At 39.8% G+C, this 22,519-nt stretch overlaps 1 protein-coding gene across 1 annotated transcript in view; it reads left to right on the forward strand.

Moving 5' to 3' along the window:
• The window catches only part of DCHS2 (dachsous cadherin-related 2), a 108,253-nt gene that overhangs the window by 26,093 nt on the left and 59,641 nt on the right, over nt 1-22,519 (forward strand). The window contains exon 2 of the mRNA XM_035554588.2: nt 14,377-14,568. Coding sequence (XP_035410481.1) covers nt 14,377-14,568 — 192 coding nt within the window. The remainder of the gene's footprint in view (nt 1-14,376; nt 14,569-22,519) is intronic.

Raw genomic sequence — 22,519 nt, forward strand, 5'->3', positions numbered from 1 at the left:
ATACAGAGCACTGGTGCTGTCATTGGGAGTCGAGTCACAGTCAGTGTTGTGGACCTTCTCTCTTTAATTGGTGTGACTAACTGTGGAGAAATATTGTGTTTTTGTCTGTAAATCTCTACCTTGCTTGCAGATCTTTTTGAGTGTATTGCACAGCCTTGCAGATAATTACTATAATCAACTACTTGGCAGCATCTCCTGCTGTGTGGTAATCCTGTTTAGCTCAGCTGCTGTCAAGAAACAGCAGTTTTTATCCCCATGTATGCTGTTTATGGATGGGTGTTAATGATAAAGTAGCTCTACCAAGGGTGATCAGAGACAGCTCACTGCTCATGAGTTTTGGCTGCTACTGAAAGATCACTGTTCAATACTGCTAGATGTACTTCTTCCAGTCCGCTCTGCATTTACTTCAAAACATGCCCACTTCTTTATTGACCCACCTGCACTCCTGGTGCATGCGATGTGCATGACATTACCAGATAAACATTCAGGCTGTGCTGCTGGAGCATTGGGTTACAGATGTGAAAACAGCTCAAATGACAGTGTTCTGAATCTTAGTGGTGCACAGAGTATGGTGGCTATATGGAGATCATTTCCTGACACACAAACTTGTCTATAAAACTAAGTGTGCAGGCTTCTCTACTTCTGAAGCTGGTGGGTGAGATGGACTACATTTACTTTGTGCTAGAGCAGGTGCTCTCCCACCAAAACCCTTCACTCTAAGCATCATTTTTCTTTAATAAATTTCTTAAGTGTTTTTTAACACCTTATATGAAGAATGATATTTTAAGATCTGATAACAAGAAAAAGCATTTGATTGCTCTCTTCTCTTTTCATTCTTAGTTTTCATTTTTATGCAAAGTCTGGTACTTTGGTAACACATTTTGCAGCTAGGACACTGTTTCCTCCAGCTGCATGCCTCCTGCCCTCCCCAAGTCACTTCTCTGCTGGAGTTAATTAGAGCTATGCAGGTGCCATGCTTCCTTTAGGCCACATGTGTTCTTCCATTATTCCCCAATGTCAATGCATACTCTTTGGCTTTTCTATCAGTTGAGTTCAGTCCTGCTCTGTGCTCCATTACTGCATCCTATCTGTGGATCTGCATGCTGGATGCTTCTAGTGTTTCAGAAAATGTGGTATTTCCAAATTTGAAACATCTGTCAGTTAACCAACTTCCATACCTCACGGTGAAGTGAATCTGAACAGCAGAAGTTGTGGAAATAGGCCATAGCAGTGTCTGATGCCAGCTCCCACAATGATAAAGATCTGAAGAAGCTGGACCAACCAGCTCCATCTCCCTTCTTGGTTGAGGACTGACCCAGTGATAGCAGTTTGTCCTTTAAGAGATCAGTTCATGTCTTCTTAGCTTTCATGAGCAAGTGACCGTTAGCAATTATTAGTTACTAGTCATTGCTAGTATTCTTGGAGGCTCGAGACCTTGCTGCGTTCCCTGTGGGCAGAAGCATGGAGAGACATCAAGGATTAATAGGTCATCATTGGTAGAGGAAGATCTCTACTGGCACTGCTCCACCATTTCTAGGACACCCATAGGGACTGGAGTTACTCCTTTCTACAGTGCTGGCCAATGCCAGCTTCATAATCAAAGGGATTTTAAAATACCGATTCAGGCACAATCCCTGTTTCCGGGTTGTCTTGGTTACTTCACTCCATAGACTGTAGCTCTAGTGCAAGGACTTGGTCACTGTCGTAACTTCTGAGGACCAGGAGCCTCCCTGACGCTGGTGCTGGCAGAGAGGTGGCTGAAGTCTCCTGTCTTTTTGTTGTCTTAGTATCAATTTCCAAGTACCCATTTTTTTAGTTTGGAGTAGAAAGGTATCTAGCTTTTAATTCCTCATGTAACAAAATATACTCCATTACACTGAAAAGGCATAAATTCCAAAATGATGAAATAAAATTCTTCCTGAGCAGGAACCTTGTAGCCATGGCACATCTTCAGAAGTAGTTTAACATGTTTGGAGAAAGCTTGGATGTTTATGCGTGTAATGCAAGAAAAGGTATTTCATTCAGAAAAGTTTGGGGAAGAATATAAGCCTGACCTCTGTTTACTTACCTATTTAACTATTAAATTTATGTTGAATCCTTCATGGAGCAGGAGAAAGATGAGGCGAAGGGAGTAGTATATCAGCTATGGGTTTTTTGCATTTTACTCACAGGGATGTGGCACTAGCCATCCTCCAGGACCAAGGTACTGAACTAGAGAGCCAATTGTTCCATTCTGGTCTGGAAGCTTTGCATCTTTATAATGCCCCTTCAACAGCTACAGTCCCACTTGAGAAAGGGTGGGGGAGTGAGGTTATAATGAGGCAGGACAAATGAGAAAAATGCACTGGAACAAGATCTTGAGAATAAAATACAACAGGGTATTTACAAGCCAACTGGAAACCTGTGGTGCAAAGTGGAAAGAGCACACGCTGCAGCCCAGATATCCCCATCTCTGTACTGTACATTCTCCAGTGTCTCTTGTGTGGCTGAAATATAATAGTCCTGTTGTGAAAGCATAGCTGCTGTGATTCCCGCTTGTGTTGTTTAACAGGAGCCAGGTCTCTGTAAGAAACTGTTTGTTTTACAAGGTTAACGAAAAGGCTGTTGCTACGTGTCTGCTGTGTAGCTGCTGGCCAGGGGGAGCTGCCACCCTCTGGAGCTACGGAAAGGACAGAACCTGTGCTGGGAATAAAATGACATGGCAAAGGTTGGGAAAAACAAGGTATTTTGGGGCCAGCTGATGAGAAGCTCCAATGCAAGCAGCTGAGATTAATGAATGCTGTGGACAGGTACCAATACTATGCATGAGAGATGGAAGCAACTGAGAGCAGGATCTCATTATTCAGCAGTTCCCTATTCTGAGTTCTAACATACCTTTCTAGTTTCTCCAGAAAACAGAGGAATGCTATGCAAGCAACAATGAAAATTAGAGAGCTACAAATTTAGCATGTAGATGGGACAAAACTACAGGCATCATTTTGGCTTAATAAAAATATCTGGTCTACTTATAGTTTAAACACCATGCTACAAATGGTCTCATCTGTTAGTTTGAGGAAAAATGTAGTGAGTCAGTAAAGAATAGATCATCTAAAAGTAGCACATGTGATAAAGTGATTTAGTATTAGCAACATACTGTCTGAATATTCAGGGAGGCTTCAATCCTTCCTAACCATATGGATGTGCAAATTCTGCATGCACCAATTGGACATACGCTTCTTTTTGGAGTTACTGTGTTCTTAATTGTTGTTTCTGTGAAGCAGATACTGAAGAATGCTTCTAGTTGCCAGACTCATTATGCTCTTCTGGTTGCTGAAGTTGAAATTCATTTCAGTTAGCTGTTTTGATCACTGAAAGGGCCACATCCAAAATGTTCAGAACCAGTCTTCAGAATATTTCCTTTCTCTAAGAGAGCAAGAGACTTCAGAGAATTCTGGAGCTGAGCAAATGGACCTGGCCATCTGGCTTTCATAATCTCCCACTTCAAAACAATTCTGAATTCTGCTGCTGTGCAGGAAATAAGAGCAGCATAGGGCTGCAGTGTACTGTTTGTGGGAGAATTCCTTGTTGTGGGGGGTTGGAGGGGAAGGGATGCCTCGATCTGTGTAAGTGATGTGGCAAATTTATACCCTGTCAGCATCTCTCACTTCCTTCCCGGAACTTAACCCATCTGTTGCTTTTACTAATTAAAATATGCACATTAAAAAAAGCACAGTGTGCTTTCCTTAGATGTTATGCTATAAAAAGTAGCTGCATTCTGTGCTTGTAGATGTGCTTGAGCTACTCCCACATGCGATGCTCCTTTTGTTATCTGGTGTATTTTGAAAAGGCTTGGGATTCAATAGGTGTCACTATTTAAAAACTCTGCATTTATGGGGGGTGGGGGGGAACTTATTGATGATTAAAGTAAGCAGAGTCTGAGACGAATCAGTTGTAGCAGGACAGGATCCACTTCTGCAGCAGGTTCATGGCTAGAATGGTTATTTTCTCCTCATTTTCTTTAATTTGATCCTGTTAGTTGGCTCGGGCTGTGTATGCTGACTTGCATACTGGTAACATGCTGGTCTTGTGGATGTTGCATAATTGGGGTTCTGTATGAACAGAGAGGGGTCATAGGAGAGGAAAGGCTGGTGCACCCTGCAGTTTCATTTAGACACTCAGCCTGTGGCTAGCGTGCACCTGGGGATAGAGGTACTTCTGGGCCTGTAGTCGTGTGCTGGGGCAGTTAATGACCTAAATGTTACGGTGTTCATTTAAAGATCTGTAGCGTATGAAAGGGTGCTATGCAGAATTATTTTAATTCTTGGTAAGTAAGGATTGTTTGGTGTGATAGGTATCAAGTAAGCTTTACTAGTCCTTCAGTGAACAGTTTTTTCCTTGTATGCACTTAAGCATAATTCCCATAATACCAATTAAGATTTGTAGTTTGGGAGCAAGAAGTTATTTATGGTAAACTCTCTTTTTAGATATTGAAAGTGTTTAAAAGCTCTACCTTTAGAACATCTTGCACAAAGTAGGGCGGTGGCTTCGTGGTGCTTCTGTGACCCCATGATGTATAAGCAACAATATGCAGGTATGTCCTCTAACTTCTTGGGAATGGCTCTGCCACCTCCACATATTCAAAGATGGGCCATCTGAATCACTTTTAAAACGTATACCTAATTCAAATCAAAGAAATTGATGGATTAGTTTTATACATTTACTGCACACTCTTTTTTTATTTTGGACTGAATAGTCTTTTTTGTTAGACAGTTTCCCAAATATTGTTTAGTGTCATGCAAAACCCTAACCTGGATAGCATGTGTCATGCCTTTTGATCTTTCTGGTTGCTTATTGTTATGTTTTGTAGTCTGCAAGCCTCTAGACTATGTGTGTGTGAGACTTGTATAGAGCAAAAATAGCTAGGAACAGATTTGGAGTGTTGGAGAGATGAGAAACAAAACTGGTGTGTATATGAAAAATCCTTTCAGAAGAAAGGGGAGAAATGTCTCTATAGTTTGTGTTAGGCTTCATTTCTGCACCAATCATTAGGAGATATATAGATCCCTTGCTAATTTTTATGTCTGCAATGAACAGAATATAAAAATATTTTTTTAAGTGCTATGAATACATTATTCAAGCTGTGAGTTTGGCCATGTTTTAAATTTTCCATAAAAGCAGAAATGAACTAAGAGCCCTCATCTTCTTTCTTCCAAATATAAAATGACTATGATTTATAAGGCTAGTTACACAAAATGTATGCTTTTGTTAGGAGAGAAATTGTTCTCTTTAATACACAGTTCTTACAGGGAATGACTGAAAGCAGTGCAGGCCGTGTTTCTGAGAGCCAAGCTAAGGTGCTTACTGATGATTTGAAGATGATGATAGTAGTGTTATTTTGCAGGTAAGTGCATTAACAGATATTCACAAGGGGAGAGGGCACTAGGGACCAGTTTTCTGAAGGGATATAGGTGCCACAAGCTGCGGGCCTCTCCATGGGGGTTTTCAAAGCTCTGATTTCTATGGAATAATATGGGAGGGTAAGCAGGCTCTAGCACATAAACAAGAAGTGGGCCAAACACTTGAAAGGCTTTTGGTATCTGTTGCACAAGAAGTATGGGATAGAAGGGAGCCACCACTATTTCAAGAAGTAAATAAACTAGATCTGCAAGTCAAAGGATGCTACTGTGAGGAATGCAAAAGAACCTGTGTAGCATTGATTGACTTGTTTTTTAAAGGAAGACTCTTCCTGATTTACGGAAAGGTGGTCATTTTGGTGGCTCGGAAAACATCCAAACCCAATGCATAGCACAGCTTCAGTTATAAGGCAAGCCTGGGAGGGAGTTGACATTGGATGGACCCTCTCTGAGACCCTATAGGCTTGATTAAAACAGTGTGTTTCCTGTGATAACCTTCTGCAAGGGTTTTCTGGCCAGTAATGGTATTTTGAAGGCTGGTTCTCCAGAGGCAGCAAGCCTTCCTGTTAATCTGCCACATGAGCCCTTCAGCTATGTTAAACCACCACATTTACCTAACAAATACAGAAATCTGAAAGTGGCAATTTAGGCAGCACACACGTGGTATTTATTTACTATGAAGGTGCGGTAACAAAACCTTTTTCTCTCACAGAAAAATCAATCTGATTTCCATCCTGGTTGCTCATTGATCCTTCCTAGTGTAATTGAAGTGAAGTAGGAAAAGAATTCTTAAAGTAATCTGACTAAATACAAATAAAATCCAAGAACATTTATTCTGATTGGTATGTCTTGATAGGAATTTAAGCTCTGTTCTTAGTGATCTTGTTCACAGTGTGGCTCCATAAATAGTTGTATCAGTCAAGCCAGGAATATTGGTTGAGCACTGTGGTTTGTGGGCAGCAATTAGCAGCTCAGACTGGTTTGAGGGTTTGGAAAATGCTTGCATAAACACATGTAAGCGTGCTGTTTCAGCCTGTCTTAAGTATGTGCTGTTACTGCAAGAGTTTTTAGGTGTCTTCCTGCTGCCCTTCCACCACTTGCCCTGGGCTTAGCTGCATCAGGATCAGAGCTGGCTGGAATCTAATAATGCAACAATAACAGAAGTTTTAATGACTGGCTTCTACTGGGTCACCTCCTAGAGCTGGCCAGTTGCGCAAGCCTGGGTGCCCCCAAGGAATGGATAAGGCTGCTTATCCACATCTGCAGTTCTTTCTCTCCTTTGTAACCATCCTCCTTCAATTCCTCTGTTACAGACACTGGTATAATTGAAAGATTATTTTATCCTTAGTGTTCTGTTTTAAGGTCACACATCTACTCTTCATTCAGGATATCTATTTTGATCATTTAGACTCAATTAGCTAGTATATCACATTACAAATATTTATATAGTAATTATATTGATTGATCTGAACCAAGAAAATTATTTCTTCTAACTAAAATTAATGTAATATTATATAGTGCAAAGAAAAGTCATGTAATCAACTTATCATTTATAGGAAGGAACTGTAATAGGAAAAACATCTTGAGCAACAAGATAGCTGGTACCCTGAGTTCTTTACAAATCTTTATAAATTATCTTAAGTGCGGTATTAAAATGAGTACCACCCCCAAAAGTTAAAACACAGTCCAGTGTAAGATCATCAAAATAACATGGTCTATACGAAATATTTTGTGACATTCTAGTTTATTAAAGCCATTGTTCATAACTCCTTGCTTTATGCAATGAGCACAGAATAGGAAAACTTTTGTTCTCTGCTATTACTTGGCAGAGGTTCTTAGACTTGGAGCTCTGCAGCTTGCTAAAGTTAATGAATAAAAATGGATTTGTACTTAAATTCTTAACTGTGCATAGCAGGTCTTTAGCATGCTATAAAATCTAAAATTATAACAGTATATGAGCAGCATTAATGAACATGCTGATTTGCTTTTACTGAAAAGCAGGGGTCACCTTTGATTAAATAACATTTTAGTCCTGGAAATATTTATTTGCTATGACAGTTTACCTTCCTCAGAAATATGTTCTCCATTTCTGTTCTTCCATTTTACATAGGCAGTAAAAATTATATAAATCCAGATTGTATTTGCACAGGAAGGAAGGACGGAAATGTAGACCAAGTGGACTGACCAAATAGATGCTGGATCTCTTAGCAGATGATCTTGGCACTGGACCCTAAGCTTCCTGTTCCCAAAACACACTTTCTAATTGCTACTCTACCATGTAGTAAGTAGGTATTAGCAGCACTGCTGTTTGCTATGAAGTCAGATATTGACAACTGTATTTTGTGATGGTCCTGACCCTATTGATGTATTAAGTGTGATAAGGGCCTGCCTTGCAGATTGGGCCTGACTCCCAGATTTCTGGATCCTGGCTTGCATCAAAGGGATTTAGCTGCTCACGCCACTTTGGGGGAGGTGTAGAAACAAAACTGAAGGCATGTCAGGAACTTCTGGTTTAAATAGCAGTGAATTCAGGCTCTGGGTAACATCAGAGCAGGAATTGCAGATTACTGTTTGGACTGACATGCACAGTTCTTCCTCGATCCCCCTTGGTTTACTGGATGATGTCTGGTTTTCAGAATGAAAGCGTGATGCTATAATGTACTCATGCGGTTTTTCTCCACCAATGACTTTCTTTTTCTTCTTTCTATGGATTAACTGAAAGCAGTAAATTGCAGATATGTCAATATTGGCAGGTTTGTTCATTGTCATTGGTTAGAAAAGAAGACAAAAAGCTAAAATCTCACCATCATACATCAAGTCAAATGTTTCCTTTCATTTACTTGAAAGATGAAGTGAAGGTAGCAAATGTTACAAAACAAAAATCAATGTGTTATTAAAAAGATAAAAATTGGTGTGATCTATGAGAGATTCATGTGTGAAATGGGGTTAGGCTTATCTGATTTAAAAACCTTGGGTTTTATTTGTATGTGCCATGCTCCTCATGGGTTGGCTCACAAGTACCAAAAAAAAAAAGCCAACAATGCAGGCTGCTTCTCTCCTTCTCGGAGAGGAGTGGTGGCTGCTTCCGAAATACTGGTGATCAGTCATTGTGGTGGCATTTGGATTGTACTGCAGGACTTGTCTGGTAAGGGTTTGTCATAGGGCATTGCTGTATTGCCATGAACACTTCTGGTGTCCCATAATATGAAGGGTGTTGGAGTTTGGTTTGGTGACCCCTGGATGTCTGTAGGACAGGACTATTTTTATACCACACATCAGCCCCATAATTGTGTTGTTGAATTGCTTCCTTTCAGTGTCCTGGTAGTTTCCCTGTGTCTGTATCCATCTGTAGTGTCCTGCCTTATATTTTGATGAGGAGGATTTTGGAGTAGTAGAGAACGGGTTTATTTACAATCTGATTTTCTTTGACTACCAGCAGTTAATTTGCTTTTCACAATGTCACTTCAATTGAAAGAATTGAACGCACCTTTTATACACAAAATCAAGTCTTAAGTTTTGACATTGAGAGTCCCCCAAACAGGCTTCATGAACTATAAAAGCTGCATCTTGACTTGCTGGAATCAAATTGAGGAAACTTGACAATGTGTTGTATGGGAGTAATTCTTAAGCTGTGAAAAATTAATTTAGTACATTTTAGTCTTGTTTAATTGCTATCAGAGATGACCAATGTCACGAATGTTTTGGCCAGACTGCCTGCTCTTTCCCATTGTAGCCTATTTTTATTCTGTCAATCTGAAAGCCGTAAAATGAAATCTGGTCACCCACATGTGCAATTCAGCATTGCAAAGCAGTCAGCTTTAAGGCTGCACACTACTGAAGTCCTAGAAATGGTCTTTACATAGAATGCAAAATGCATGCCCTGAATTTTTGGTCTGCATGTTGAGTTAATCAGACTGTATTCTCTGGTGTGGTTTTGTGTGCATAGGTCACTTCTATTTTGTATATAGTTTAAAATATTTGTTCCGCTTTTCAAAATACATTCAGTTGTTAATAAACAGGAAATAATGTCTTAGGAAAAATCGAAAATACCTAAATCTATAGACAGGAACTTTATTTTCATCTGTCAAAACAGTAGGGTGACAGTTAAACATATGCTTGAAGACTTTGAAGCAGTGGAAATAAATCAAAGTGGGAACTTTTCTGTCAAAATGGATTAGTGTTTGAAATAATCTGGACTTTAGAGAATTATAAGTTTTCTATATAATATCTATTACTCATTTGACAACACTGTTTCATGCACTTAGAATATGGGGAAAGATTGCCCATTGCGGTGAGTTGTTATAGTCCCACTGGAGTGAGTGGAACCAGCTGACAATCTACCAAATGTTTGCTTTCTATTAGTTGTAAAGTCTCTTCTTCCTTAGTATAACACTGAAAAAGATTTTTCTGTTCCCATCTATCTGAGCATGGTGCCAGCATTTTTTCTCCATTTGGACTTCCACATGTGTTGTAGGATTAAAGTGTACATATAGATGAAGTTAATGATCTTCAAGTACACGGTGGTTCCCATTATTTTTTTCTCTGAGATGAGGCCTTCTTTCCATGTGCAAATAGAAAGTTGTTTCTGCACTTCTAATGCTGTCTGTTACTTGGTCATTTAAAGACACCAATTATTTTTATCGCTATATTTTATACCCTTTCTTTTCTAACAGTTCCCACCATTTGTTGCCTCATGCACTAATCTGTTTGAGCATCACACTGATGGATCAGCTTTTTAATTGTTCTCCATAACACTTCTCTAGGTTCTACCTTCCTCCTCTTGAGAGGACATCACCGTTCTAACCATTTATTACCTTATTGGTAGTGTCAGCAGGGCAAAAAAAAACTTTTTTTCTTTTTGACAAACTTGTGGTCTAGAAAGTGCAGAAATAAAGCATGTAGGTTACAGAAAACATGACTGACTGGAGAAGTCCAGCCAGCAGCTACCATGGTGCTAAGCCATGGCTTTTGTTGGCTTTTAGAAATGTTTGTTGGGAATGCTTTGTCCTGTAGTTACTTATTCCCAAGTTTACACTCCTTAATTACACGCGTCTTCAATTTGGCACATTGAAAATGTACTTAGCTAAAGAATAAGGCCCTGAGAGCTTAATTCCACCCCCCCCCCCTTTTCTCCCAGCTCCCGATATCATATCACATTCAGTCTGACTGTCAGAACAGTTGAAGTTACAGCTTTGTGCTCTCTTGCCTTCCCCACCTCCAAGGCCCATAAATCCTTTCAGCTCTATCACCTCTGTGCTATTGCCAGCACACAATGCTCTTGATCAATGCACTGTGAAAACTCTGGCTGCTGCCTTCATTTCCTTTTGCTGGGACTGCTGTAACTCAAAGCTACTGAACACTTAATTACTGTAATACCCTGTAGGAATGGTACTAGTGCAGCTTGTTATGCCCTAGTGCAACTGTTATACCCTGCCACACTTCAGCTCATGACTACAGTATGCTTCAGTTCTGAAAATGTGTGGTAACTTGTTCTCTTCACCTGTATCTGAAAGCTTGAACTTGAATCCAGTGAAAACACACAAACCTTCTAAATCAGCTTGTATTGATAATTGCTCCCCAGACCTCAGGTGCTATTCAACTTCTGTTTGCTACAGTAAATTATTCTTTCGTTTGTAATTTCAGATTTTTTCCTCTTCAGAGCCGAGACTCCATGGGTAAAACTGCAGATTAAAAAAACTGTTAAGTGGGTGAAAATTGAATGGGTGCTGAGGACTTGGACAGAGATCATATTTTTATAAATGCAGACGTTGCCATTTAATTCTGGCATCATTTATTGGTAACAGTTAGACCTTCAAAGCCATACTGCTTTGAACTGAAGCATTTTCCTTTAAATTCATCGGTCATCATTCCGTTGCATGTACTGTTAAAAGCCTAAGGACTGCATAATCTAAAAGAAGGAAAACAAGTTACTAAGCTTCTAACAATGCTCTCTACTTTCACACTTATAATTACTCACCCACATTCAATTGCAGACAAATGTCAGCATTTACACATGTAACTACATATAGGTATAATGAGACAGAACCTTTCATTATTGTCACCTGCATTAGATTTCAGGCACAAAAAATAAGTTAAAGTATTTTTCTCCTAAGGACCAAATGAATTACTGTTCCATAACATCAGGGTGATTGAATACAGAGGGCATGATAGACTTCTGTTCTATTATCTTTTATAATAGTAGTAACAAGGTGCAAGAGTGGTAAAATGTGTGGTAGAATTCATTTTTGTACAGCTGTAAAGCATGCTTAGGGCCAGATCTTGGTTATGCTGAAGCCGAGGATGAGTTTTGCCTATAACTTAACCAGGAGGAGTCATTGGACTGGAGTCAGGACTGGCCATGAATTGCATGCACCTTGCGCTATAGCTGGGGGCTGCAGACTGCAAGGGAGCATGAAAGGCTCTGAAACTGCAGGGCTCCCTACCATTTGCAGTGCCAGAAATCCTGGTATAATGGCCTGCAGTGCTGTAAGAAACTTGAAAAAGGGATGCGCTGGAGTGTGCTGCACAATCCCAGTCAGATACCTCTTGACATATAGCAACTGTGGATCATCTCATGCAGAAGGAGGCAAATCCATACAGTGCTTTAAGATAGAAAGGAGAAAAAAAAGTGTCTGAACTAATGTGCATCTTTTGGGCCATCTGTCACCTTGAAGTTCTGATATAAGTAACTGGTCTAGGGTAAGCTTTAGCCTTATAATTAGCTTCAACCCTTTGTACGCAGTTTCTTTTCCCCCACTTCTACATTTTTGTGCCTTCACAAGCCATGTTCTCATTCAGGTGAGTTTACTTTGGTCCCAGTTCAGTACCCTAATGCCAAAATGATTCCTCTGAGGGCCAAGAGGTAAGCGCATGACTAAGGCACTGAGTGGCCTTGACCACATGTTTATAGCAGTGAGGAAGGCAGCTGGGGCCTGTTCTCCGGCCTTGTGGCCACTGACTTGCAACAGCTTGTGTCCATGCACATGAATTCATTTGTCCCCCTTCCAAAGAAACAGGATGAGCTCATCCAGACTCTTTGCTAGGAATATTCCCTGGTATGTCCTGCTTGGCTGTTGTTGAAACCATGCCTAAAACCGTGCCAGATGTCTAACAGTACAGACAGCTGTGCAGTAGCACACAGACCTCTGCCTTCCCTGGTTCATGACCGTGGGTGTAGCCTACAAACCTGGGTCAGGGCAGGTGGTCAGTCTCACAAGTCTTCTTGGGGAACTTGACTGGGTTTAAACTCCCATACTTGGTGGTCATAAGGTTTCTGAAGTTTTGGTAAGGTATTGTACTCCAAAAGGCAAGAAAAAAGCACAGGACTTCTCTTCAAAGAAGTGGAAAATGAAGCCAGATGAGGAAGAGAAATCCTTCAAGTATCTCCAGTAGTCACAAACTAAAAATGCAGTCTATTTTAATGTGTACTTATGTTTACAGATATCTCAAAGAAATCTTATTTAAAAAGTGAAAAATTTCATGATGGAATATACCACAAAAAAGCCAAACTCAGCACAGTTTTTTTTAATCAGGGACTTTGTGCCTTCAATTTTATTGCTGTAACGTACAATACTTCTGTTTACCAAATGTTTAAGCTGTCCACCCCTCAGCAAAAGAGCAACAGCTTTACACTTCAGCATCCTATCGTATTTGTTTTTTAGTGGCTGGTGAGGCAGCACAGCCTTGTTGCAGTGCTAATGTTGCCTGGCAGAGTTTATTCCTTGGGCTGTGGACGGAGAGTTGGTGGGAGGTCTCTGGTGGTCTTGGGGCCAGACAGCTCTGGCTGCTCGTGGCTGTGTCCCTTTGGGTCTTGGAACTTCAAGGATGGAGACCTCAGCCTCTCTGGGCAGGGAGCTCCATCATCTTCATAGCAACAGTATGTCTTTTCATCCAGACAGTACTGTTGCAGCTCGTGACCGCTGTTTCTCCTCCTACCCTGCACCTGAAGAGGGACCCTGATGTATTTTCAGTAACATCCTCTTGGATAATGGAGGGCTGCTAGTAGATCTTCCTGCAAACCACCTCTTCTCCATGCTAAGCAAGCCCATTTCCCTCAACCTCTCATAGGGCATGTGTATATTTTATGGGCAAAGCCTTCTGATGTTATAAAAGCTTTTTTAAAATATTTTTTAAAGACTGATTTCTGCTATGTTGGTGCAGATGGACATCTCTCTGAATACAGTCTTGCTTTAAAATACTCATTTACAGTGTTTGGGATTTGCAGCAGATTTCATGGTGCTTTTTAAATGTACTTGATATAGTTGAAAAAATATTGGTCTTGTTCAGCGTTTGTAACTCCATCCAAGGCTGTGCTAGGGACCAAGGGAATCTGGTCTCTCCCAGGAACTTACTGCAGTCCATACATCCTTTGCTTTGTGCTGTGCACGCAGGTGATGGCTGTGTTCAGTGGTGCTGGCAGAGCTCTGGCTCTGCAGAGGACTGCAGATTAAAGCACCTTCCAGCCCTTTCCTTTCATGGATCACTGTGTTACCAAGCCCTCAATTAAATTAAGGACTTAATTAAGCTCTGGGAAATCTTTCAGACAACATGTTCAGTAAGAATGTCCTGCATCACTTCTCTGATGCACATGTAATATTCATGATAATTCATACAAGAACTGTATGAATTACCTCTGCTGATTAAGATCCTCTCCCTTTTTTTTTAATGTATGGCCTAGTGACATGGCTTAATGTGCATGTCTTTTCTAGTTATGGGATGTTAATTTGATTGAGATGATTATTGACAAATAAACAAGTATGTTACAGACAAGGTCTAATTGATCTTCCATGCTTGTTTCAATAATTACGCTGTCAGCATCTGAGTAGTCATTTTACAAAATGCAAACAGATAGCTTAGGGCATATTTGTATTCATAGGGCATCATGTGTATGCATGTTTGCTTTCAAAACACAGGCATCTTGAAAACAAAGTATCTGATTTTGAGTAATAGTTTTACTGCTTTCATTTTTCCTGTTTCCCTGCAGGTCAAGGCAACAGATGCTGATGCTGACCAGTTTGGTGAAATTGAATATTTTCTTTATGATGGATTCCATTATTATGAAAAATCCAAAGCCTTCCAGATTGACCCCCGTACTGGTCAAATCTGTGTGTCTCAAGATATTGACAGAGAGGGAGATCCAACTACTTACGATCTCTTAGTAAAAGCTACAGATGGGGTAAGTTTTGCCTTGCTGTAATGCAAGGTTTGTGACTATATTAGCAAATTTGGATGTGCTGTGTGTGTACCCTTAAAGGGAAACGGAGTATGTGAAAATTGCATGACTTCTGAATAAATTTTCTTGCCCCTGCAGAGGACAGAATGATACTTCCACAAAACTTAAATTTTGACTCGAACTGATAAAGGTTCACTGTAAAATCCAGAGTCACTCCTAAACAAGGTATTGAAAAAACATTTCTAGGACACATTAGTCCCTGTTGATTTTTTCTTCTTTCAGGAATGGTGGACTCCAACTGGAGTGCATTAGCAGCATTAAGTGCTATCATGGAGTATATCCTTCATTTAGTTTTAGCTTAGCTTGTATGCTTTGAGGCCAGTGCAAACCAAAGCAGGGTAAAGGAGGAGTCAGAAGAGTAGTGAAAACAACAAAGAATGTTATGAAGAACAGTCCATTTCTTTGGACAGGCCAATGGACTGAAAATACAGAAGAGTTCAGCTTGTCAAACCCAATTCTACATTGGGGTAAAACTGCCCAAAGCTGTAAAGAGCACTATGCAGTCGTTCTTTTAGATTGTCTTCCTTTGAAATATAGTGTGGAGATGTTTGTTCACATCACACATCAAGCTGTTCAGGGGTGGACACTTGTTCTATAGGGTGACATGTAACAGAAGATTTTGGTAAAGTGGCTTCTCAAAAAGAAGGGCAAAAAAACTCATAGCTTCGTTTAGTGATGATCATAAAACCATCTGAAGGCTGTTTGCAACAAGGTGCCCAGAAGGGAGACCATTCACAACTTTTCTTACTTTCTTTAGCAGTGAACTGTGAGAAGACTGAAGGGAAAGGTTACTGGCTGTTTGCAAATTTTACATTTAACATAAAGGCACTGTTTTAAACTGAGGGATTCATGTTATTCAGGTCACGTTTTACAGTACAAGTTGAGCTGAAAAACATCAAAAATAAATTGTCTATAAAGTTTTTATTTTGTACTTTGAATATTATGCTTGCATTTAAAGTAGTCCTAAGCTATCTAGTATACACTTCTTGAAAAAGCTGTTTTTTCTAGAAGTTTTCCATAAAACATATGTGCTTTTCATCATAATTCTCCAAATTTCTTCAGTGTACTGTAATTTCTGTATTCATGAGTAGATGGACTTAACTAGCTGCAGTTGATGCTTGATGCTATTTGTTGCATTTGGAGGATGTAGTGGTCAAGGGTATATTATATTTGTATGCTGTTGAATTTGGATATATGTGTATAATGCACCTGTATTTTTCTTTAACTGTGACTAATCAGTGTTTATTTCAGAGGCTACAGAAGCATTCTTCTACATTAACACTGCCTTTTGCAATGTTTTTTCTATAGTTTTATTTTTGAAGAGAAATAGCATAATATCACTTTTTGTTTGTTTCCTGACATACAACTATCATATAGGTTATTTCTGAATTTAAGTCTTTTTGTTGGGACGATGTTTGAAACTTCCCCAGCAGAAGTCTGTGGCCATTTTTGGAATTTCTCTGGGACGTAATTTGTCTTCAAAATTTCTTTCTAGGCAAAATTTCATAGTGTACACCTAAGTGCAGATGTCAAAGATGAAGAATAAAGCAGTCAATAATACAATATATAACATGAGAAAACTACTTTGCAATAGTTCATAGCTTCATTTTTCTCCTACATCCAGTGCTGATTTTGTGCAGGGCCTCACATGTTTTGGATCTGTATAAAGAACGTGTACTAATACTTGGAATAACAGAATTATTCCTATTCACCAAGGCTATGTGAGAGCTGAACAACAGCACTGAAATTCTGACACGTTTCTCTCATACGCTTTTTGGCCTGGTCCAGAAGGTTAGCTTGAAAATAGAAAAGAAAATAGGTTTACGTGAAAAAGGTAGATCCATTTTTTTGTTAAATTGTTGCTCTGATGATACACTTCACGTCAAAAGTCATAAGAAAATGGGCAATGCATTGAAACTATAGATTGTTTCACTTTTAAGGTAGGTCTGTGATTTATCTCCATTTAGGGACCTTGTGTTTTTAGTAGTTCAGTAATGGAGAGGAGGATTCAATTTTTGATTGCCTTGTCTGTGACAGACAAGACTTGATCTTTTTACTGGAACCCAGCACTTTACGGCTTCCATTGATTGCACTTCAAAAAATTAGGTCATCTGACACCTCAATACTAAAGCACCAAAAATCAATATTTGCCTTTCAAAATTTCCAGTATGCCTGAAAAAATGCTGAGCCACCAGCCGCCTCTACAGCAGAACTATAGTGGGTTATTTTATCTCCTGGCACTCTGCTGCTGTTTGTGATGGATTAAATGTGTTAGGTGTGCAGTTCAAGGTGGAGGCTGTGATCGTGGGAGAAACGTATACAGAGAAGTTGAAGGAAGAGTGAAGGGTCACTGTTGACAAAGGGGAGGGAAGAGAGATGAAGAGGAGAGAAAATAACAAAGTTAATTAGAAATGAGGAGAAAGTGTTTTCCAGGTGGTGCTCAGCTAATCTTACAGTAGGGCTATCAGTTTCTTCCACCTGTTCAGGCCTGCTCCATTACATGGTTTTGGATCTTGTTGGTCTTGTCTCTTATGCCTTGTTTAGAAGCAGTAATGGGAGAACTGAAATGGCACACAAGAGCCCATGGACAGGAAGGCGCAGAGCAGATTCTGTTAAACTGGTGTTAAATAAACATCCTGTGAGAGCATGTGGGAGCCATCGTGCTGACTTAAATGGGGTCATAGTGTTAGCTTTATCAGCTGACAGCACTGATTTGGGTTCCAAAGTCTCTTACTTAACATATGTATTTGGTCCTCCTCCTTGAAATGCTTTTCATATGGAAAGAAATCATGTAGCTAGCTTATAGAAAAGTTTGCGCTGTATCCCATGGCATCTGCATTTAGCCCTACTTTGGGGTCTTTGTACATGGATTGTGGCAGATCAACATCTTGCTCCCATAGCAAGGGTCACACTCTTGTCACTTGCACACCAGCTCTGTCTAGAATTACCCCAGTTAGTGTTGGCTGCAAACAGCTGTGTTGTGCAATTGTGACAGATCAGGGTTTCAGTAGGCATTTTAGGAGTTTTTGAACTTCTAGTCAGATAACTTCCTGTATTGATACTGAAACTGCAATGTTTTCCTTTAAAAAAAAATCAGATGAAGGTGTTTTGTTTTGGAAAACACAATTTAGAGATTTAGATCAAACTTACTGTGAAATCAAGCCTTACAAAAGGAAAATATGGGAAACCAAGATTTCTAGTAAGTGTTTTCAAACAAAGTTACTACTCTTTCCCATCTGAATGTGTGGAAGTTAGATCTGATAAGTTTTGCTGCTTGTTTTTTGTTTGTTTTTGAAACATGACTGAAGTGGGTACTACAGTGTGTTTTCCTGCTTGCCCAAGGGTGTCCAAACAGTTACATATGCAAATTTATGCTTCCATTACTCCTTTTAAGTGATTCTATCTTAGTCCTAAAATGAATTCATTTTCATACAGGAAAGCTTATATTTTACAGCACACATTTTTGCTGCTGTATGGTGGCAAACTTTATTGCTATGTATCATGCATATTTCAATCCTATTGTTTATTTGCATTTTTATGCCTGTAATCTTTCTTTTTCAACAACAGTAATGCTTCAGCTGTTTAGAAATAAAAAGCAAAACAAAAATAAACAAAACCTGTTATGGTCCATGGAAATTTAATTGGAATAATGCTAGTTTAAACTCTATCTACTGGCACCTATACCATCTGTTTAGAGACAATAGTTGTCTGGTTTTCAAAGCCAAAATCTTCAAGTTGCACAATTTTGGGGTTGGTGCACAATGAGAGGCCTTCAGGAGTGTGTCCAGCTTCAACTCTCTGAAGACCTGGCCCATGCAGTTTTCCCCCCAAAAATGGGGAAGACCTAATGACCTGTGCTTGCACAGGTTGCTCTCAGGGATTGTCCAGCTCCAGCAACAAACACCTCTCTAGATAACAGTGCGCGTACCAGTCTACCACTTCTCTTCATCAGCATGGCAAGAGGTTTCAAAAACTGCAGAGGACTGGCAGGATGTTGTGCTTCTCTGGCCCTCACACCGTAAGGGGTGCCACACCACATCCTCGCAGTGGTGGGATTGTATGCATCATTACGGGCTTAAGGTGTGTCTAATCCCAGCTGGATCCATGTGACTTCTGTAAAGCCTCTTCATAATAGACTGTAAGTTTGTGTTAGAAGCACATGCTTGGCTACAGTGGAGTCCAGGAGAAATCTGTATGCCATGCTGAGAGTTCAGATGATGGAAACACCCCCAAAGACATTTTTTTCTTTTTTAAAGGGTGAACTTTGTTTTTGCACTTTCCAGGTGAGGTTCTTGAGAGCTTTGATAAGACTGCCCTTCGTTAGGATTTGACAGCTGTCGCTGAATGGTGCTGGTGGGCTTGTTTGAAAGTCTGTGCCACGGTGACTTCTCATCTTGCTTGTTTTCCTCAGGTCTGGATCCGTTAGGTTCTGTTTTCAGCGTACTCCAGGATTGACTGGCATGTAGTGCTGTGGGTACCATATGAAGCCCTACTTTCTTACATGCCCTATAGCTGTGCTTTTTTTTAAACCTTTTCCTGGTGCTCTTTGGATGAGAAGAGAAAGGTGTGATGGATGTTTTTTGTATTTGTTTGGCTTTTTTTGGTTGGAGTTTTCTTTTTATCCTGGACTACAGGATAAATCTTCTATCCTAACTTGTTGGCCCAAGAAAGCTCTCTGCCTGCTAAAGTCACCCTTTGGCATGTACATGCTTAGTTTGTCCATGCATCTCTTCCCCTGCCCACCTGTTCAGCCTTTGCCCAGACTAAGATCTGTTGACTTTAGGCCATATTTTCCTCCAAGGGGAAGGGATACCATGTTGTAGGATAAACTCATGGAAATAATTTATGCCAGGCAATGGTGGAAGTGAGCCAAAGATCACTGGTTCTGCCTTGGCTCTGGAGTGTGGGTGAGTGCCCTGCAGCCCTCGGGAAGCCTTGACTACTTAATCTGGGATTCAGTGGGGAAGGATGCTATCCCATGTTCTCATCAGTTAGTCTGGGCTCCTTCCCTGTCCTCCTGCTGCAGGCTGCTGGCAGACAATGACACAGTAACAAAGCTCCTTTAGTATGTGGGCTACAGGGTATGTCCACTACTCGGGGTCAGAGGGAGCAAAGCAGCCTGCATATGGCATGTTGAACCTTCTGCAGAGATAATGTAGCAGCTGAAAAACTGAAGACCTAGAATGCCATATAGAAGAAACTAGAATACTTCATTTCATCTGTGGTTATTTAGTATTAAGTTAAGACTTAATTGGTAGCTTTTCTAGGTTTTTATCTTTGAGTCATTAGTCTTTTTATCCTTTTTGAAAAACTGCTTTTGAATAGATCAGATGTCTTTTGGATGCTGGAAAACTACTTCAAAATCAGATATCCTTGTGTAAACTAAGACTTTTAAGTACAGTTTTTTAAAGTAGATCATTAGTCACATCTATTTGCATATACAAGTGCATCTGCTAAATGTGAAGGTATGGTTTTATAGAGCATTATGATCACATCTGTGTGCTGCATACTCAGGATGGTTTCTTACTGAATTTACTCAGGATTATGTGTGGCCTTACACTGGGTGTTGTCACTTGCTCCTTGTTATGAAGCAGTTTTTCAAAACTCAGCTAAAATACACTTAAGAATGTGCACTTTGCCTATGCAAGCATACTTGAAAAAATAAGAACAGAGGAAAAAATTGAGCTTTATGTATTGTGCATTAACTGACCTTGTCACAGAATACATGGTTAAAGCTGCCTTGCAGTACTACACAGTACTACAGTACTGTGCCTGGGTTCCTGCCGAACCACGCATTTTGTAAGTAATTGTATATGAAGTCTTCAAGTTCTGTTGTTCACAACAGGAGCTTTGACATACTGAGAGACAAGTAGGTAAACAGCTCACCTGAACAGTAAGAGTATTTAAGATGTTCTCCTTTAATAAAAATAAAAACCCTACTAAAAAAAATAAAGCTGGCATAATTTTCGATTTGTCATGAGATTCTAAGTGAAAGATTCTTCATGGAAAGAAGGGATCAGGTTTAGGTTTCAGGGCTGAAGTACAGCAGTACTTTAAATTCCAGCCTGCTCCCCCCCCCCCCCAGAGAAGTGTATCTTGTCTTTCAAATTCATTTACAGCAGATCATGAAATTGCCTACCAACACAGAGTATGCCATTACTAACTTTTATGTTACAGCTCACTTTTATAGAGGTACATGAACAACAGTTCATTAAACACTTCAACTAGGCCAGTTAAGTAGGCTGGTATTTATTTAGGTTCTGAAGAACTTCTAATGATACTGAAGCCTTGGTGGCTCTTCTGCTGTCTTTGAGTATAAAGAAATATTTTGCTCTTCATCCTTTTTGTTTTTTTGGTAAATATGCTACTTGTCTAGTTTTCTTTGTATTTTACACTGAAGCAATTAATGTAGAGATAAGCATTCAACACTCAGGCAAAGCTTCTAAAGAAGTTAAAGCTTTTGAAATAATTGGCAGTGCCTCTCTATTTTGACAGGATGGTGACTTGAAGATTACATACTATCTTCTAGGTTTAATAAAGAAAAGAAAACATGTTTTCATGTCAGAGATCCTGTCAGATATCACAGTTCAGTTGGGATCATGAATTTGACAGCACTCTTCATTGATCAAAAAGGCTGGAGACTGTAGTGGAAGTCATGACAGATTCTTAAAAAATTTATAATGTCAAGACAAAATAGAGCTATTCAAAACAGCACTGCTTCTACTACTTGTTAATCTAGAGTATCTCTCCTGCCACAGGCAATGAATTTTTTTCAAAGACAATTAAGAGGGGTACTAAAAGCTTTATATTTTCTTACAAGTTTGGTCCTGTCAAAGAAAAGAAAATATATCTCATGGTTATTTTGACTTGGTGGTAGCTTTGTATGTCCTATTCTTACTGTATGGGCCACAAAAATCACAGGATTCTTACACAAGCCTACATAATTGTTAGTTTTTGTCACATCAAAACAATAGTTAAAATATTTGAACGTTTGAGAAACAGGATTTCAAAATGAACAGCTGTGGCTTTTTGTTGCTTGTAATATGTTTTGACATGTAATTTTCTGTCAACAACAGACTTGTTTAAATCAGCCTTCATGTTTTGGAAGATCAGCTTTGTGCTTGCTTCTGAGTAGATGAAGTATATCCATGTGGTTAGAAATAGAAGCAGTTTGTTCCTTCTCACTTGGGATGTTACTTAAAGATTTTCATAGCCAGAGCAAGAACTGGGCAATAACCAAGTTAATATTGCTCTTGACTCATGTGAGGGAATACACTGCTTCAGGAAAAGTAGGGTCTGCCTCCATCATAAGATTCAGTCTGTCTGAGAGATTTAGTTAGTAGGTCTCCAACTTGCTTCTCCCATATCGCCAGACTGACTCTATTTCCAAAGATTTTACAGTCTTTACATAACACCATAGGATAAATATAAATCCTCTGGAGAGGGTTTTGGTTTTTCATGTCTGTTTAGCAATAATGAGACTTGCAAGAAGCAGCTAAACACATTATCATGAGCTTTTTTGCAGTTTGGTTTCATGCTGCTCTAACCTTGCGTCTTTTTAGATGTTTTATGTTCTTGACCTAATTTCTTCCTTGGCATGCTCACTTTCCTTAGAAACATTGTTTCTAATTCCTGTCCTAAAATACCTGAAAGCACTACCTGAAAGCTGTAGAGCTGCAGCCCCAGGGCATCTTCTGAGAGTGGGCTTCAACAGAGTACATAGGTTTTAGTTCCTGTGCAGTGATTTCCTTCTCAGGGAAATCAAGACCTTGAGGCAACGCTTGCACTGCAGCAGGGTTGGGGTGCAGGCAGTGAGACCAATAGGTACGCACATCTACCCTTCCCCATATCAGTGCCGTGATTCGCATCTGTTTTGGCAGTCTGAAGTACAGTG

The sequence above is a fragment of the Cygnus atratus genome, chromosome 4 (genome assembly GCF_013377495.2).
Source record: "Cygnus atratus isolate AKBS03 ecotype Queensland, Australia chromosome 4, CAtr_DNAZoo_HiC_assembly, whole genome shotgun sequence".
NCBI lineage: Eukaryota > Metazoa > Chordata > Aves > Anseriformes > Anatidae > Cygnus > Cygnus atratus.